Genomic DNA, 21,047 nt, shown 5'->3' on the forward strand with positions numbered 1-21,047 from the left:
TGTTCCTAATAGAGTTACAAGATGATGTGATACAGGAATTCAGAAGAAAATAAGATCAGTAGAGGCCTGACATAGGTATTGAGTTGCTATATACACACCAAGGTGCTTTACATTCAATTATATAGGATAAGGGACTTGATACTATAAAAATAAAAGGAACAGGAATATGTAGAGAGTAGACGGAAAGTCTTTCAAAGTGGGAAGAATGTCAATGCATGGACACAGCAATACTGCTGCAGAACCTTTTTGGCTGGAGTGAGTCTGTGTCAGCTAAAGGAAAAGAGAAGATAGAAAGGTAGAGCTAGTTTAAATTGTTTTCAGGTCCTTGAGGAGCAAGTTGAGAGGTGTGGAAACAATTGGAAGGAATCAAGTTGGGAAGGCCAAGGTGAAGGCAGAGTCTTAGAAGGATTAAAATGTTGGCACTATCCATGGGATAGATTGCAGTTGGAGGGGGGGATAGAAGCTGTAAATAGGCAAAGTAGGAACCAACACCATGGTTTACAAATGAAAGTCAAGGCAATGAATTAAGCTGTGGGAAAGAAGAGAAATAAAAAATATATATTATGAAGGAATTATTGATGGAGTGTAGACACTGATTGGAAAGGGGGGGAGGTCAGTGGATGTTCAAATTGCAGCTGAATTAGGGATAGCGAGATCCATAGACCAATAGCTAGTTTGAAGAGAAGATAATAAGTTTCATTTCAGGGCTTATGAGTTTGGCTTGTGAATAGATAAAAACCCCAAAGTTTCCCTCATTTCACATATAGGTGTGATCTAAGTAAGGTTCACTTCTCAGTTCTCTGTTCTTTTTCCTCTGCAGTCTCTCCCTAGGGGGGCACACTGGCTGCTGTGGTCTCAATTTACAACTCTATCTGGATGACTCCAAGCCCTGTCCTCTCTCTCTAACTGCACATTCAACTGGGGACATTGCCAACTTGGAAATTCTGATGCAAGGGCCCACAAAGTAAACAGAGTTCCCATGGATTGATGCATAAGTGGAACCACAGCAATGGTTCTGTCAAAACAGGAAATCTGTTAGAGCCTTTATGACCTGTAAGATTCATACATTTATAATGCAGGTAAAATAGGTTTTCAGGAGAAGTGAAAATGAACATATCTCATGGGACATATCCAACAAAGTTTTCTGGCAGTATAAAGAGAAACAGAAACAAAAGGGAACAACATTGAATAAAGTCCCTGGAGACTTAAGTGTACTAGTCTACTAAGACTGTGTATGATTTAAATATGATGGGAGAGTATTGACATGCTTTTAAATTATAATATAATGCAGGGAAAAAGACTGGCAGCTTGAGGCACAGTCAGTTCATTTTCAATAAGGAGGGATGGCAGGCTGGGATAAAATGTGGCCATCATGTTCCCATCTCGCATTTACTCAGTTTTTATTGAGGGAGGCGTTAAGATGGAAGTTGATCCAAGTTAAATGTTATTATCCACTCTGTAATTTTTGTAGACATAGGAAAAATGTCTGAAAAGGAGTCAATTATACCTCATTCTAGAGGGTAGACATCTGTTCAAACAGTTTCACAGAGTTATGGTATCTGACCCCAATAGTGTCCTGCGTGTTGTTCCTTTCCAGCGCGTGTCTAAACCAGGAGGCCCACTCCTAATGTCACCAGCATTCTTTGACTTTTCTGATTTGGGAAAAAATTAGGATTTAATTACTTACTTTGAGAGGTCTCACTAAGCAGTAAGTAATAACATATCTTGACAATATACATTTGTCACCCATGTTAAAAAGAGTAGAGACGCTTTGGAGAAAAATTGACAATGGATATAAAGGACTTAACATCATCTCCCATTTGTACTTTATATTATGATCTGTTAATGATTATGCAGGACATGTGGCTTCTTGTTGAGTTTTTTTTTTTTTTTTTTTTTTTTTTTTTAAGTCTGACATGATAACCAGAAAGATACAGTTTGGCGTGTAAAAGAGTGGCATGGTTAATATACAGAGAGACGGTGTCAGTTTTACATGCTAAATAACTTTTTGAAGAAATGATGGCTTCTGTAAACTATCTGCAAGTTAAATATAATGTTTCCTTAATATTTTAACATTAGTGTCTGCTTAATTGCAGTAGTGTCAGTAAAAAAAAAAACACTTTAAAGTTACATTTGAAGAACTGAAAAGAAGTGACTTTCGTTAAAACATCCTTTGCTTAGATCTGAGAAACATTCCTCCTGCAGCATGGAGCATTTCATACTGTTAAACATTTAATATTTCATCCTTCTCTTCTGTTCTTTCCTCAAATTTGGAATGTAAATCTGGCAGAATGAGTTGTACCCTATGCCTACCGGAGGAAGCTCACCATGATGTTCTTGTGGATGAAGCCCCTCCGATATCTAGCTGGTTTCAGGTGTGGATATTCTTCAGTGCTGGTGATTCTAATATTCCAAACCTTCTTCCAGGCCTCATAGAGCTGCACGTGTACGGGGTAGACACCTGAATGGTGAGGGGCCACTGCATAGCCCATGTCAGTGGGGATGCCATGCTCCTACAGCCAAGCAAATGTTAGTTAGAAAACGGGGAGATTCATCTTGACCCTATTTTTACCCCAGGATTTTCAAATGTACTATAAACACATTTGTCTCAATCCATCATTACTTACCTGTGTGGTGAAATTAGAGGGAGCAATATGAAGACTGCTAGACTTCATGAAGCTCAGTGGCCATTCCACCAACCTTTATGATGATACTTTTGTGTTGAAGAGGTGGGAGAGGACTCATGATTTTCACAAAAAATATGAGAGTCTGCATCTAGTGCATCCTGTCACAGTCACCTGTTCTTCTTTCTCCACAATTTTAGTAAATTAAATGACAATCACTTGCTACAAACAACCACTCAGCACTCCCCACAAAATAAAACCAACATTTATTCGAGGGACAGAACACATTCTGACATCACTAGGCTTGCTAACAGGATCTTATTTTGCTGTATTGCATCCCAGTTTCTACCACGTTTGCCACATTTCTGGTGGTCCCTCAGCAAGTGGTCCAGTAATAGACAATGCTTAGACAATGCTCCCTGCCTCAGGAGAAGCACACTTTTAATTAGAAAATGTAGTAAAATTTTATAGAGCAATTTTCTTTGAAGCCAGAGCCCTGGTTATAATGAAAGTAGAAGGTACAGAAAGAGCCAAAGAATCTGGAAATTTAGTTAAGTTGAAGTCCAGCTTTAACACATAAAATGAATCCATTTAAAAATATACTATCCGAATTATCCACGCACCTAGACACACACACACATACCCACCCCCAGACACACACAGACCCCCAGACACACACAGACACACAGACACACACACACTCATTCACTCACTACTTTCTTCTATTTGCTTGGTCCTGATCAGATCTGGAAATTCCAAAAATAAATCTCTATGACAAGTGGACTATTCTGGAATGGACCTGGGCAACTCTGTATAATTGTGATTATTCTTCTTCATTTGAGATGCTCCATTAACCCTGATAAGTCTCTAGCATAAAAGACGAAATGTCTTTTATTAAAAGAACACTCATGGCTTCAGAAGTAGAGGTGTATTTTTTTCCTGAATGATATTCTATTTTTCTCCCTGTATTTTTCAATTGCTTTATAGTTATCAAATGTTCCACCCAAGTAGAATTCTTTTGAATTAGTTATGGCTTTTGTTCATGGCAAAGCACAATTTCACATACAGAGAACCACACTATCAGTCTGCTAAATGCATTGCATTGTAGAAATATGCTACAAATGGATATGGAGAAAGTGGAAAAGGCATGGCAAGCTTTGTTTTTTGCCCTAAGTAAAAGCAGGAAGTAAGGAAGTATAAGAGCACCTGAACACAGAAGGAAAATGGGTTGCCAGTGGTTTATCATTAGTACCTGCCAGACTCCTTCAATACACCATAAAACTCTCTCAAAATTTGGTCCCAACCTAACATGGCTTATCTCCTGTCAGCATTTATCCCCACCCCACCCCAGTTTCTGATGATTCCCTTCAGGTCTTTGCTGTACATTGTACATATTTACTACCCAGTTGGAATCTTCCTTTCCTCTTGTAAACTTTTCATCATTCAAAATTCAGTTCAGGAGTTCCCGTCGTGGCTCAGTGGTTAGCGAATCTGACTAGGAACCATGAGGTTGCGGGTTCGATCCCTGGCTTTGCTCAGTGGGTTAAAAGATCCGGCATTGCCGTGAGCTGTGGTGTTGGTTGCAGAGGCTGCTCAGATCCTGTGTTGCTGTGGCTCTGGTGTAGGCCAGTGGCAAATTCAAATATCTCCAAATTTGTGAGAAATTATGCTGGCAGAAAGCTCAAGGTAGTTTTTAATACCTGTTGGTGGTCAGCTATGTCTTCAGAAAACAGTGTAAGAACAGGACAGTTCCACACAGCAGAGACTTTTCCCTTATTTTAGAACATTTCCAAATATTTGCAAACCACTGTCTACACATTTTTGTTTTTCTTCTTAACTTTTAACAGTAAAGAAATACTGCTTTATTTTTTTTAGTCTCATCTTTTATTTGTGTGCTGGTACCTTGTGGTACAGTGGCAGAAAACTCCATCTCTGGAGTCAAACAGGTCTAGCTATTTCACTCTTGCATTTACCACTTGTGTGGCCTTTGGAGAAATATTTATGGCCTCTAAGCCTTATAAATGGTTCAGAGGAAATTAAATAATACATGGAAAGCATTTAATACAGTTCCTGAAATGTGATACACATTCAATGAATGTTGTTTATTGTTGTCATTACAACTCCTTTTTTTTTGTCTTAGGGCCACACTTGTGGCATATGGAGGTTCCCAGGCTAGAGGTTGAATCAGAGCTGTAGCTACTGGTCTACACCACAGCCATAGCAACTTGGGATCTGAGATGCGTCTTCGACCTATACCACAGCTCTCAGCAACAATGGATCTTTAACCCACTGAGTGAAGCCAGGGATTGAACCCGCATCCTTATGGATACTAGTCAGATTCGTTTCTGCTGAGCCACGACATGAACTCCTACTGTTTCAATTTTTAATAAGCTATCATCCTACTTAACTATATGCGGAAATTATGAAAATATTGGGCTACCCCTTTTTTCAATAAAAAATATAGTTCTTTTTTCTCTACTTTCTTTGTGGATTTGGGGCTCTCCCACGTGAGACTTCTGTGGCTTTTAGCCTGCTATCCCTTCTTGGGCCAGCTTTCCTCCTGGTCTGTCTAGATACTCTCAACCAGTGCCATGTGGCTCCAGCCTGTGAATCATTGAATATTAGTTAGTAGGTGGTGTCTTTCAAATGAGATAAAGGCAACATAAATTAGCTCCATAATTTGCATTCAATACCAGAGAGAACAGCTAAAATCTTACTGTATAGAAAAGTTTGGGACAAAATTGCAGGTAGTGTGCTCATTATTATATTTAGAAGATTTTGTCAAAATGCTAAATTCTTGATCGATTATTCTCTTCCAGATCTTTTTTTTTCTTTCTTTTTCTTGGTCTTTTTAGGGCTGCACCTGTGGCACATGGAGGTTCCCAGACTAGGCGTTGATTCGGAGCTGTAGCCTCTGGCCTAAGCCACATCCATTGCAATGCCAGATCCGAGCCGGATCTGCAACCTACACCTTAGCTCATGGCAATGCCAGATCCTTAACCCACTGAGCAAGGCCAGGGATCAAACCTGCTCTTCACAGATCCTAGTCAGATTGGTTTCCTCTGAGCCACAATGGGAACTCCCTCTTCCAGATCTTTTAATTTGAAATTAAGTACACTATTATTTTGGAATCTGGGGCAAAAAGTCTAAAAGAGTAGACACTTTAGCTTAAAAAGTTAATTATCCTTATTCTTTTCATTAATCCTTGATTGAAAGTAGCATCTTAGATATAGGAACTCTGTAATCGCCATCAAAATTTCCCTAGTAGACCACATGTGCCAAAAACACTGGGCGACTGGCTATGTTCTAGTATGTATGTTAAATACTTAGAACACAAATGGGATTACTTAGTAATCACAATTGAATTCTTTATCTCCACCTCTCAGGTCTACCAGAAATGCTCTTTCCACAGGGTTCCTCCATGCGACTAAATGACATGGATCAGTTATCAGCCAACTAGTTGCTGTGTCAAAAAGATACACGCTTGCTATTCTTGATACCTGTTTCCTCATTCTTTCCTAAATCTAGCTCATTATCATGTCCTATCAGTATGCTTCTAGTATAAATCTTAAATCTATCCACTTTTCTCCAATTCTATTATCATAACCATCACCCTAATCCAATCTACCATTTTATTCCATGGCCTTCTAGAATAGGCTCCTAACTGATCTACCCATTTCCACTCTTGCCTGCTTCCAATCCATTCTCTACATAGCAAACTGAGTAATATTTAAAAGAGCCAAATATGACATGTGACTTCCTACTCACAATCCTTCCATGGTTTCATCTTGCACTTTAGATAAAATACAAAATCCTTAGGATGGTCGTGAGACTTGCATATGACTCTTGCTTCTTTCGCTTGCCTTATTTTGCACCACCCTCCACTTTTCATTGTATTTAGTCACATTAATGTTTTCCCCAAATTCGCCAAGTAATTTCCTACCTCAGCATCATCTCACATGTATGTGGTTTTCCCAGACTAGAGTTTCTCTATCTAACTTTTCATCTAGATAAATTTGACACCTCTCTTAGGAAAATTTTCTGTGATATCTTCAAAGAAGCCTCCTCTGACAAGTCCCAATTCAAATTAAGTCCACATTAAGCCTTCTCTTAGTAACATTCATGTTTTTCCACAGTACAGTTTGCAAGTCGATATTGCTTCATATAATTATTTCTTAATGTCTCCCTTCCTCATTACACAATAAGCTCCATGAGTTCTGGGCTCTGTTTTATCCACTGCTATATGCCCAGTGTCTTGCCAACAGCAAGCGCTCAACGAATATTAGTGAATAAGTGTGGGCACTGATTCTGACTCCCTTCCTCTCATTATAATGTTTACTTTCTCAGTTATCTCAAACTGTCAGTACATCTGCAGAATGGGCATATGGTAACTCATAGGAATATTTAACACCTATATAAATAATACTTGACAACACTTTTGAGACTATAGTTAAAATTATTATTCAAGTGAAAAGTGGACATTTATTACTATGAATTTCTATTTAAATCACACAGTATAGTTAAAAATCACAAGATTTCCCTAAACTGTGCATTCAGTATAGTCAAAAATCACAAGATTTCCCTAAACTGTGTATTTCAAAATGAAGAATGTGATGATAATACAATTTTATCAAATAAAATAGGACACAATATTTCTTAGAGAAATTTCCCCAAAACCAAAATAAACAAAAGAAAAAAGTGGTATTCAAGTATTTGAGAAACACAATCACTTAATTCCTGAAGAAGTCATCATTTATTACTATCAGTGATAATATTTCTGTATTTAAATTCTTGCTAATAATCAAGAATGGTACTTTACTTTTAATATTTTTCTCTAATTCAATCTTTCTAAAGAGAAGAACATTTTTAATTTCCACTAATGACCTGAAGATTTATTACCTATTTCCATATTTCTCCAATTAGCAAGTACACAAACTAATGTAATTAGGAAACCGCACAATAATAGGAAATCAAACAGACGTTCGGCATTATACAGTTGAAAAAAATCTAAAACTGCGTTACGACATAATTTCAAAATACTTCTAAATGCTTTTCTGTGGTTCATTTTGGTTAGAAAGTCCCATTTTCTCAGTATATAGAAATTCATGCTTTGGCTAACTATCTCACAGTATTGAGAATTTACATTTACAATTAAAAATTGGCTTATAATAAAGTTTCCCTATGTTTATGTTTGGTGGTATCCTTTGAAGTTGTTTCTAGAAAAATTTTGCTTTGATTTTTAAAATGGCTTCCTTAAAAGCTGGGGCAGTTTGAGATATTATTTCACATGGAAAACAATACATTTTCCCAGATCATAGGAGAATGTTTGAGAGTAGAAATAGAACCTTTTCACTAAAAGACACATGCATGCACAAACACACATGCATGTATACACACACACACAATATGTGAAGAAAACAAATTTATGAAACTACTCCTCTGAATCTGAGGAGCATTTTAAAGCTTCTAAAGGCAGTTTGTTTTCCTAAGATAAAACTAATGGGTCACACATGAATTTTAGCTTATGAGAAGCTGTGGGGCCTTTGGCACTTGGAAAAGGAGTCCGATAGCTGTGACTCAGGGGAAGTAAGAAATGGCATAAAGGTGGCCCAATATATTTAAATTACTATTTAAAAGACTCTTACTTCCTCTTCACCAGGAACAAAACCAGACAAGTTAGGATTTATTTTTAGTTAGAGGATAAGGCTTGATACTGACTGCTAAGAGTGTAAATATTAGAATATGTTTCTGTGATAAATGACGGTATTTAGGGTATGGTATGAAATGAAAGATCTTGAAAGAAATAATTACCTTTACAGGAATCTTATTGTTAATTTGTTTTCAATTGTGAAATAAATGAGTTGTACAAATAGTCACTAAGTTTCAGATTTAAAATTCTGTTTCTTTCAAATAATCTTTGTGGTTTTAGAAGTGATCTTATATTCAGATGCTAAATATATATGCACTATTTTAAATCCATGATCTAATCTTAAAGTAACATGCGTAATTTTCTTCCTTCATATTTAAGAAAGTGATGATGCCTAAAATGTGATAGGCATATTTATATACATTTGGATAATATCTATAGATTTGGCCACTAGATTCCTTTCTAGTTTTTTTTTTTTTTTTTTTTTTTAAACAGAGTGTTCTTTAATTCATAATATAAATTCTGTTTCCTGGCTGGTAAATGAAAAATCTGGAGTGATGATCATGTGGTTTTTAATAGATTTGGTTTAAGAGTTTAAAATCATCCTCTGTTGGCAGCTGTTGTGTAATAAAAAAGTTGGCTGGTCTTCATCATCCCTGGTTCCTGGGAGGTAAGCCCTAAATCCTTGGAATTTCCTGAGAGATAGGAATGTCTTTATTATTCATGGTGGGTCCCTCAGATACATCTGAGTTTATGTTAACAAGATACCACTTCAGTGTCTGACCATGCCAGAAAGAACAACCATGCACTAGGAGAGTTGGGGCTTTGAGCCAGATGTTATCAGCCTGACCTTTAGGGAGGAGAGGATAGTTAGATGTTGAGTTCAATCATGTGGCCAGTGACTCAATCAATCATGCCTATGAAATGAAACTCCAATAAAAATTGTGAACACCAAGGCTGCGGTGACCTTCCCCAGTTAGTTATATTCCTATGGGTCCAGAAACCCAGGCAGGGATATGCTTTCTCTCACAGTTCGGATTTTAAAAAGGCATAGCTACAGTAACAAAAGATACAAGTGTCTTTAGATAAAGGTGTTAATAATAAGAAATAGAATGGCATTATAATAACTTATGAGTTCATCACTCATGAACCTCATCTAAACTAAATGTCCTCATCACTGTAAAGTTACTCAGATCTGGAGAAGAGTCTGTAGTGTTTCATTAACTGTATAGTGAGAAAAGAATCTAATTTGTCCTATATTAACCCATGACAATAACATGGTCAGTATCTACGGGGAATCTGGGGGGACGGGAACAGTTTAGTACCGTGGTGGAAGCACACATTTAGAAGTCCTAGGCTCAGTTTCAGTGCTGCCCTTCATTAATGATAGAACCTTGGGCAGTTTATACAACTTCACCAAACCTCAATTCCTTTATTTGCCAAGTAGGGCTAATAAAATAAAGAATGAAAGATACAAGCAATGTTATAGGTCAAGTGTCATTTAATTTCCTTTCATCTTATTAACATTATTCTCCTGCTTAGTGAAACAACAAATCAAACAAAGAAATGAAGGTAAACTAAGAATCCTTTCACCATTGCTGCCAGCCCGTAAAAACTCAGGATTCTTATTTAAGAGCAGATATTCCTGAAAGAAGATACCGTATCATTATCAATCTTATCTAAAAAAAGATTTACCAAACAGTATACACTGCTTCTGCAAAAAGTAACTGATATCATGTATAAAGTAGGAAGTAAAAATATACTTATTGAACTATAAATTGATAAGGTCATAACAATGCCAACAGCAAAAGTCCTTTCTCAACACCACATATTCCCCTTCAAGTTTACTACTCCAAGTTAATGGCTGAATTATTTGAAGACTTTAAACAAAATTTAGTAAGATTAATGTGTTAAGAAATTCCAGAAATATGTATAAAAATATCTAATCACTATGTTGTATAATAGGAACTAGCATGGCATTGTAGGTCAATTATACTTTAAAAACAAACAAACTCATGGAAAAAGAGATCAGATTTGTAATTACCAGAGACGGGGATGGGAGAAGGAGGAATTGGATGAAAGTAGTCAAAAGGTACAAACTTCCAGTTATAAGATAAATAAATACTAGGGTTGTAATATATAGCATGATAAATATATAAGAAAGTTGTTAAAAGAGTGAATCTGAGGAGTTCTCATCACAAAGAAAAATTTTTTTTTTCTATTCCATTAATTTTGTATCTGTATGAGATGATGGATGTTCACCAAGCTTTTTGTGGTAATCATTTCATCATGTATATAAATCAAATCATCATGCTGTATACCTTAAACTTACACACTGCTGTGTGTCAATTATATCTCAATAAAACCAGAAGACTAAAAGAGAAATTCCAGAAAAAAAATTAGCTAAACTTCAGTACCAATACAGAAAAAGATTATAAAAGGTATGTATACACAGTTTGAAACTTCATTTTCACTTGTAACCTCTAAAAAATAATTGTTTGGGGGACAGTGACAGATTTTCTTCTAGTTTTCCCCCAAAATTATGTAATTTATTTCAAGTAAGTTTCCATTTAACAGAGCATACTGTTTTCCTCTCTTAGAGTTCCCTTCAGAATTTCTGAAGTGTTCTCAGATTTTTGTTGAGTGTCTCATAAATAAACACACCACTAAAGGGTACACTTTTATAAGAATTCTCAAAAGAATGATGTAAACACTTGTACTTTGCACAGGCCAGGTTGACTTCTTTGAATTGCTAAAATTTCTTCAAGCAAACACATGAAGGAGTTTGCAGAAATGTAAAAAAAAAATGAATCTATGAAGCTTTATTTTCCTATGCTGTAGCAAAATAACTGAAAATAAAATTATCTTGAGACACAATGGAGGAATTGGAGGGTTTAATTTAATCCAGTTTTCTCAGAGTTTGAAGCCATGAGTTTAATATAGACCTTTGAGGGTCCTTGAGAGGTAATAAAGCTATAAACAATTCAGGGACAGGCTTAAATTTCCAAAGTATTTGCAAACACATTTAATCTTTCTAAATACATAAGGTTGATTAGGCTATAAATCTTTAGGTCTGCATGGTACTAATTTTAACTGAAGTAATATTACTGACAGAATAGAAAAGTTGCTATTGATCTTTGTTATAACTATTGCATACCCTCTGATATTTATAATAGCCATAAGGATGGTTAATACTTGTGGTGCTGATGACACAAACACAAAAAATTATATGAATCATATAACAAACAGCTATTGAAAAGAAAAACATTGTAAAATGCCAGGTTTAACATTTTGACTTTGTTTAGAAATATAACTCTTCAGAATTTCCGTCATGGCTCAGTGGTAATGAAACTGACTAGTATCCATGAAGAAGTGGTTTGATCCCTGGCCTTGCTCAGTGGGTTAAGGATCCCGCATTGCTGTGGCTGTGGCATAGGTCAGCAGCTGTAGCTCTGACTTGACCCCTAGCCTGGGAACTTCCATATGCCACAGGAGTGGCCCTCAAAAAGCAAAAAAAGAAAGAAAGAAAGAAAGAAAGAAAGAAAGAAAGAAAGAAAGAAAGAAAGAAAGAAAGAAAGAAAGAAAGAAAGAAAGACAACTCTCCAAGGAAGTAAGAGCATTCTGGTTATGAAGTTTTTCTAATAGCAGTCAATAACAGAATCAATGGCATGGCAGTTTTCAGTTATAAAAACCATGCTGATTATGTGGGCTTTGGAGCTTGACAGATCTAGGATCAAATCCATCCTTTCTCTACCTTTCAATGGCTGTGTGATTTTAAGAAAATTGTGTAAGCTCTCTGAGCCTTACCTTTTGCATATTAAATATGCAAAACTAGACTCACAGGTGGTTGTGAGGATTAATTGAGGATAGGTGAAATCTGGAGAGTCAAGAATCTTTCTCACTGAAACACAAGGTTCTGTTTCATGCAGGGGAAAGAGAATAACAGAATTTTTTAAAAAAATTTTGTATTTATACTTATTTATTTTTGCTTTTTAGGGCTGCACCCGCGGCATATGGAGAGTCCCAGGCTAGGGGTCAAATAGGAGCTACAGCTGCCGGCCTTTGTCACAGCCACAGCAATACCAAATCCTTAACACACAGAGTGAGGCCAGGGATCGAACCCACAACCTCAGGTTCCTAGTCGGATTCGTTTCCGCTGAGCCACGATGGGAACTCCAATAACAGAATTTCAAATGTCACAGCTTTCCCTGATCTAAGCATAAATGAAAGGAAAAGAATAGGGGGGTGGGGAGACTAGTTTGGATGCTGCTGCAGTGATCCAGGTGTGGGATTAAAAAAAATTGGAAGTAGAGCAAGGATGGGCAGTTTTGAAATGGAGTAGGATATGGTGCAAAAGAAAGAACTCATAGAAACTGAATGTTTGGGAACTTGGAGTGAGAGAGACGAAAAAGCCAAAGAAGACACAAGGTCAGCAGTTGTGTGGATTTTACTCTCATCGATGGATTGACAGAATGATCTTATTCAGGGATAGCACTCAAAGTATTTACCAGTCTGCATGCCATCCACCGATCCATGAGACCTTTTGCCAGCTGGAGAGCTGGAGCCAGATGTTGGAGACTCTGAGCCAGGCCCCTTTAGTTGCTGAGTAGTTGGGTGGTTTGGGACATCCCTGGGGAGGGTCGGAGGTGGTAGTTGGGAGTATTGGCACTTTTCAATATTGTAATAACTGACAGGGCCATACCAGTACTTTTAAGTTGAATATTAACCCTGATGATATAAACCAGTACTTTTAAGTTGAATATTAACCCTGATGATATAACCTTAATCTTCTTGTCTATCTTTTACCCTAAGTTTCTTCAGCCATTCTCCTTGTGAAGTAAATCATATGCCATTTTGGTCATCCTGCCCTGAATAATGGCTGGTGTCTTTACTAAACTGTGCTGCCTGCATTAATGGATAAGTGGTCTACCAGCTCAGAGGAGAATTTCTGCATCACGATTTGAACTCCATTTCTATTAGGACTCTTGAAATTATACTTTATTTTCAATATCAATAAAATGAAAATGTAAATCTAATGTCCCTTTTTTATAAAGTGCTTCACTGAAGTAAAAATGATAAAATTCATTTATTCTCTAGCTGGCAAGAAAACTAATTAAGAGATTATTATATATTCCTTAAGCCAGCAAGTCTTTCAATATATTTTAAATTACATTTTGATATTATAATCTTTACTTCCATTTTGGAAAAGTTAATGTGCTCACTAATCTAAAAAGTTGCATAATTGACACTAGACATTTCAGCTAATATAAATTAGCAGGTTCTGCTGAACCTGGAAAAGAGGGAGGAAGAGGACACGATTTGACAGAATAGTGATAATGCAGTCAAAAGTACAATCCTAGGCAAGATTTTATGATTTTATATTTTCAGGATCAGGAACATTGTCCCACTTCTACTAATTTTGATAGCATCATTTATAACAGAGCTAAGTATCATTGATATTGGCAATAAGTTCTATGATAAAAATTTCTATTAATTATTTTATCATTAAAATTAAACTATTACAATTCACTAAAATTTAAATCCAGTTCTTCATTTGAGAGTATATATACTGATGATTTTTTGACATTTAAATGTAGTTATTTTTCTAATAGAATTTCATCCAATTTTTAAAGCTGTATAATAGCTATTTTAAATTGTGTTATAGGTCAGTAATTAATGTTACAATTAATCATTGCCTCAGAAATGGTACCTTTCCAAAAAAAAATCCCCTGTTGAAATTTCATTTTAATACCTGCATTGGTCCATATTTGACAACTAAAAATATTTTCTAATCAACCTCTGAAGCTGTATTTTCTGATGGTGGTAATCATCAAATGCAAGTTTGCTTAAAGGATTTGCTTGACCTTCCATCATAAGCACTCAGACAGAGCTTTCAAAGCTAAATTAAAGTGGACCTAAAATTCCCTTGTGATATAGAAGTGTCCACATGGTGCAAAAGGATTAATAGATCAGTTGTGCTTGCTAAAACACAGTGAAAATAGCAGGTGTTTGGCTGTAAATGGTGATAGAGAAGGCCCAACCAAAGGGTTTTACATCATAGCCTCAGATTCTCTCAGAAGGAAGTGTTGAAATGTCCTTTTAACCCAATTACTTGTTTGACTATTGAATTTTATCCATGACCTCGAGTTTTGTTTGAAAATCCAGTTGCTTCTTTGTATGTTCTTTCAGCTCCTTCATCGGGCAACATTCATGCTCATCTTTAAATTTAGAGCCTCCACGCTGGTGGAAAAAATAGCAGAATGTGACCCAATTTAGAAATGCAATATTAGCACAATACTGCTTGTTCCATCCAGTGAGCTGAGAGTGGAGGCAGAATTTTCTCCAGAATAAAGTCTCTTGGAATTAAAGTAGAGTGTATATCTATACATGATAAATGATATCTAGTTATATGGAAATGTTGTGTGTCTTCCTTCCCAACATTTTAGAAACTCTGCCAACCTTAGAGAACCTTTGGGAACCTAAGGTTAAAGTTGCTCTATGAGTTCCACCTCTTGTTCTCAATCTCCCCCTGTGTCAGCAGAATTCCCACATAATCTCTTGGATTACTGGGAAAAGAGAAATCTAGATTTATACCTGTGAATTGCTTTGGGAGCCTACTGAGGAAGCTTGGAGATCACAATTTATGAAGTTTTAGAAAACTGGGATTTCTCATTTTAAATTATACCACTAGTGAGCCTTATCATCATGAGGGGGCACCTGTATTTTTCTGACAATAGTTTTCTTCTCTATAGCGTGAGAATAAATATACCTACAATGCAGAGTTGTTGTAAGAATATAGAATACATCCAAAATTAAGTCAGAAAGAGAAGGACAAATACCATATGATACTGCTTATATGTGGAATCTGAAATATGGTACAAATGAACCAATCCACAAAACAGAAACAAACTCACAGACATGGATAACAGACTTGTGGTTGCCAAGGCAGGGGTAGGGAGTGGGACGGACTGAGAGTTTAGGGTTAGTAGAAGCAAACTGTTACATTTAGAATGGATAAACAGTGAGGTCCTACTATATAGCACAGGGAACTATACCCAGTCTTTTTGGATAGACCATGATGGAAGATAATATAAGAAAGGGAATGTGTGTGTGTGTGTGTGTGTGTGTGTGTGTGTGTGTGTGTGTGTGTGTGTGTGTGATATACCACTGAGTCACTTTGCTGTGCAGCACAAATTAGCACATTATAAATCAACTATAATACTAATAAAAAACTAAAATGAAACACTTGAACTTTTATTACATCTTTAAATTTAGTAACAAAGCAGTTTTATAACCCTAAAGCTTTAGTGGGAAGTAAAAGAGGTAACACATATTGGAAAATGTGTAGAATTCACATTAACTAAATATCTTTTGAATACAAAATAAGCTTTTAAACTTGAAGATTTTTGTCCCTCTTGCCTATCACTCCAAATACCTCAGGAACCCAGGCAAAAACTGAAGATGGCAGTTTTATGATACTGAATATAGTGATAATAAAAACAACAGTTATTATCTACTTAGTGTGTGTTAAGTACTAATCACTGTTCCCCAATGCTTCTATTATTCTTCATGTTTTCTTGGCTCAGAAGGGACTGATCCTGGATTCAGTCTCTTCTCATGTGTGTCCTCTCTTGACAAAAAAGCTGACTGGTTCCGTATTTGATGAAACTTTTATGAATGTTCCATACTGCCTCAAGGACCATAATTTGGGTTGTCAACCTGAAGCTAGGAATGATACCTTTAAGAAATGTCCTCTGCTTGGAATTTGAGGTTAAGAATGACCAAATTTCAATTCTGAATTACTCTTTCGGTTCATGATGCTTTTCAGTTGAGAATTCCAAAAAAAATGTGTAACTCCTGTGTATATCTGTTCTTACTGTATGTACTCTCAAGTATGTTTTGAGCATAATCATAATACTGGCATACATTGATTCATTCATCCAAGTCACAATAGAATACCATTATTTTAGATAATATTCTATTTTCAGGAGAATATTTATATGAATATCATGTCTTTGATCAAATCTGCCTTGATAAACTATTGTTTTTGAAGGCTACCAAAACAGCAATAACGACAAACCTCAAAATCTTCCTCCTCACTTCTTAGTTTATCTTTTACTGGTACTTTCTGTATGTATTTTCCTCTTTTACAAATTCCTTTCTTTCTCCACAATTTTAAAAAGAAACCACAAAGTAATTTTCTTTTCTACATCCTCTCTCGCTGATGAATGTTACTAACATGAGCAGTCTTTTAGACTTCTGAACATGATAGAATTAATGCTTGCAGCATGGAGGGGATTTTTAGTGCTCTCTATTACAAATTGTGACATTTATCCATTTTTACATGCTGTTTATTACGCCTATTTATATTTTTGGGGAAAATGGTGGCTCTCCATCTCACAGGAGTTTGCAAATGCTGTCAAAACATAGTCACAATAGGAGCATTATAGGACACTATTTTTGCTTTCTTGACAAAATCTCAGTACCTGGCAAAGGTGCACTTGAAGCTGTGTATTTATTTTGGGGAGTAGATTGAAGTTAAAAGATAAGCATGGGCCCCTGATGCTAGCCGTAAGCATCTGGCCTTCTGTATCCTCGTGGAAAAAGCAATGCATTTTATAAACTCTAACTTTTCTTGTATAAATTTGAGTTAGGTACCATGTGGATCAACTACCCAAACATCTCCGGGCTTTAAAGTTGATGTAGAGTATATTCCATGATAATTGGGCAAGGGGACATCATACTTAAATTCTGATTAGCCAAAAAACTGATAGTTACATGGCTGGGTGGCCAGCAGAGGGAGATGTTACACTTGCTCGTGTTTCCACAGTGTTACAAGCCCAATCTATGCCATTTTACAGTAAAATATGTTGAGGGTAGATATATAAGGAAATCATATATCTTCAGGTTTAGGAACTATAATGTTGGTAAAGGCATATGCACGTGTGGAAGTGTCAAAACTGAGTAGATTGTACTTTAAATCAGTCATTTCTGGTTTGAAAGTCAGGACTTCACATCTCTAGTAAAACATTTTCTGTCTGTCAAGGGAGTGGCTACATTTTAGAATTTTTCAAATCATACCCAAATTAACCAGTGCAGTGTATTTTAATTTGTTTTGCACACTAGGCTTAGTCTACAATTAGTAGGATTTGCCTAGAAACATAATTTGATGGTTTTAGATTTATTAACATAATCTACAAACACTATAATATAAGTTTGGGGGTTTGCCAATGAGAAAAATGCTGTAACAGACATATTACACTTCAATTGCTTTTTGAGTGGTAATTTCTGCTGCCTTGATCATTTATACTATAAATACTTACTGAGTATCTTTATAAGCTAGGAACTATGATGGACAGACTGTAATTTCTAGCTCAGGGTACTCCCTGCCCAGGGAGGGAGAATGCTGGGTAAATAATGGCTTGTCTGGATTACCTCCACATGTTTGTGTGCCCATTAGAATAATTCAAAGAAACAAAGGTCAAACATCCTCCCCACCCCAAACACATGGCTTATTCACTTGTTAACCATTATCGACCATCTCTACTTTTACTGTATGTTTTCCTATCCCAAATCTGAATCCCTTTAGCATAAAATATTGTTATCTTCCTTCAGTCAAGTGAATGTTCCATTCTTATGTTATATGTATGTGATGGCTTTGAAATGGTTTTCTTCCCATTTCTGTTGCTTCTTCATTGCCTTCTGCCCACAATATAGTCTCCTACCTGCAGTTTTCCCTCAGCCTCATTTAACTCCAAATTCTCTCTGACGCTTAAATCTTATTCTTATTTTAGAGGGTACCTAAAATCCTATTTCTACAATATTTCCCTAGGTACTCCCAATGACATTCATTTCTCCAAACTGTGGGTTTTATGTCTGTGTGGTTTGGCACTAGGTCAAGGAATATTTTATCTTGTTGGAGACTTTTTAAAAAAATTGAATTATAGTTGATTTACAATGTTGTGTTAGCTTCTGTTGTAGAGCAAACTTATTCAAGTATGTATATATTGAAGAACTTTTTCCTGTTCTTTTCTATTGTGTTTTATCATAGGATATCGAATACAATTCCCTGTGCTATATGTAGGAACTTGTTTATCTGTTTTATATATAGTAGTTTGCATCTGCTAATCCCAAACTCCTACTTTATCCCTCCCACAACCCCTTTGTTAACCATAAGTTTTTTTCTGTGTGAAGATTTGTTTTATGTGTATACTTTGTCTTCCCAGTATAGCAGGAGCTCCTTCTGAATATCATATTTTATGAGCTCTGTCTGCAATGTCATGTAACTGAATCTTGTGAGTGTGTTGTGAAGTTCCTTTTAAATTAGACCACTCAAAGCATTAAGAATAGTGATGAACAACCAATACAAACTCAAAAGTCACATAATGAAAGGCTGAAATACCAACTCGTTCTAATGATCACACAGGAAAACCTGCTTAAAAGTGCCAATATGCTAAAAACCTCTAAGATGTTCTCAATATAAAAAGCTAGTCATTTCTGTTATCAGTGTACATTAGTTCAATGTAATATTCAAAGTGAGTTACTTACTAAGGCAAATTTTTTGTTGAGAATCATCTGCTCCACCAAAGATGACTCATTATGGAAGAGGTGCGGCTGCATATGGCTCCACATATGTGGAAACCACCAGAACTCATCAACAGACCCCAAAAGACGGTCATCCCCTTCATCTTCCTCTTCAGTTCCTTGGATGGAGTGAAAGGGGGAAAGATTATTTAGTTAATTTCTGTTGTACTGATTGCCTATTTATATGTCTGTATGTATCTATCTGTCCATCTATCCATCCATCCCTCCATCCAATTATGTAATCCTAAATATGTATTTGAAAGATACCATTTATACTATCTTAGATACATAAAAGACTTTGAAGATGAAATGTAGCAAAGGAAAATCTGTCACTTGGAGAACAACCAGACACTGCAGCACAACTCTTTTAAAAGTTTTAAAACATGAGACATGGATATAAAAATCACTGCAAGGTGGAAACACACAACCTTTCCAAAGGACTTGAGGACTTTTAACTTTAGGGATTTCTGTGTAATTTGTCGTTTGGAGAGAATGGGGGATAAGTAAGGAATGCAGTCAAGGGCATATGAATGAGGCAATGACCTCTCGTGGTAGATCATTTCATCATGGGTTGTGACGCAACAGTGCAATAAAATAATTCCATAATTTATCTGGATTACTCCTTAGGTCTCAGAATAAGTTACTCAGTGTATATTTAGTGAAAACTAAGGCATAAAAAGGGGAAAAAGGGAAGGAAATGTAGGTGTTATTAGGAAAATTAGAGAAAGCTGAAGGAAAGAAAAAAGAAAGTATGAAAGTGATGGAAAGAAGCTGAGAAGTGGTAAAACTGTAAAACAATCTAAGTAGCACCATGCTCCTTGGTGGCACTCAAGTCCCTCCCACTTGTCCTTTCTCTCAAGTTCTTGAAAGCTGACTTTCCACCCAGAAACCTCTATTTCCTTGAGACTCAGCTTTGTTGTTGTCCCTCTGATTTTTCACATTTGGGCTTGTTTTCTTTCTTTCATTTTCTCCAATCTGCAGTTTAGTTTAGTGTGGGAAATTACACAGTTCTCTGAACTTCTGTGAGGGGGTAGGAGTCTCTTTCTGTACTTCCGCAGGCAGAATTTCTTTACTGAAGCATGAAATGAGAGCAATGTAATGTGCCTGTCCTTTGTGATATTAACCATCACAAAGTTAGGCGGCCACACTTTAATTTCAGCCACAAACTGAATCCAATAAGGTCCTAGAACAGCGGATTCCTCAAATGATGTCCTCTTTGTGTGTAGGAAAACCTCCTCTCATATTTTCAACCATAATTCTGATGTGACTGGTGTTAATACGGCCCTACAGGCTAAAAATGGGAAGTGGACTTCTCCCCTGGCACAGCCAGCTGAGTCCAGAGCTTGTTACACTGTGCTTTCATTTAATTTTCCAAGAGAAGAAAGGCAGAACCCATTGGTGGGAAAAGAATCGGATTCTATGATGTGGTGGGCAATGCAAGACACCAGAGATAAAGACATAGTATGAGGCTGCATGGATGTTCTCATTTATATAGGAGGAATAGGATGAGTGGTATAGAATGAGTGGAATAACAAATCTTTCAACAAGGACAGTCTTCAATTTCATTTTCAAGTGCTTAAGTACTCTGCTGATATGAAGGAACTTTTTCTCTCTGTAAAGAGCATCTTTAATCCGTTTTTTCCCCTTATTTTTTCTTCTTTGTCATATAATCATGCTACCACAGCACAGTTTAACAAGTATAGCCTTGGGAGTCACAGATTTTTAGTTTATTTGTAGGTTACATCACATTTGAGTTGTGTGATTGTGGGTAGGTCACTGTTCATGTCAGCAAAAATATCAAGTGTCTACATAGTCCTGACACATACTGGGTAATCTAAAATGCCTATCTTTTTTCCTCCTATATTTCCTGCTCCTGCTCCTGTTCTTCTTGTATCTCTTACATGTGTCTTTCAGGTTTTTTTTTTCCCCACTATAATATTGCATGGGAGGGTGTTTCACTGAGTGTTATGTAGCAGAGGGGACACTGTATTTAAGAATTTAAGAACTAGGAGTTCCCTAGTGGCCTAACAGTTAAGGACCCAACATTGTCACTGCTATGACTTGGCTTACTGCTGTGGCGAGGGTTCTATTCCTGGCCCAGGAGCTTCCATATGCCGTGGGTGCGACCCTAAAACAACAACAACAACAACAACAAAAAAAACAACAAAACAAAAAAGAAATATTTGCTGCAT

At 36.4% G+C, this 21,047-nt stretch overlaps 1 protein-coding gene across 2 annotated transcripts in view; it reads right to left on the reverse strand.

Annotated features, from left to right (window-relative positions):
- Positions 1-21,047, reverse strand: part of NDST3 (N-deacetylase and N-sulfotransferase 3) — a 148,724-nt gene that overhangs the window by 67,516 nt on the left and 60,161 nt on the right. For both annotated transcript variants that reach the window (XM_021101656.1, XM_005666900.3), the window contains exons 4-5: positions 18,820-18,974; positions 2,328-2,513 (exon numbers count right to left, since the gene is read on the reverse strand). In XM_021101656.1, coding sequence (XP_020957315.1) covers positions 2,328-2,513; positions 18,820-18,974 — 341 coding nt within the window. The remainder of the gene's footprint in view (positions 1-2,327; positions 2,514-18,819; positions 18,975-21,047) is intronic.

Source organism: Sus scrofa, chromosome 8 (genome assembly GCF_000003025.6).
Source record: "Sus scrofa isolate TJ Tabasco breed Duroc chromosome 8, Sscrofa11.1, whole genome shotgun sequence".
NCBI classification, from domain to species: Eukaryota; Metazoa; Chordata; class Mammalia; order Artiodactyla; family Suidae; genus Sus; species Sus scrofa.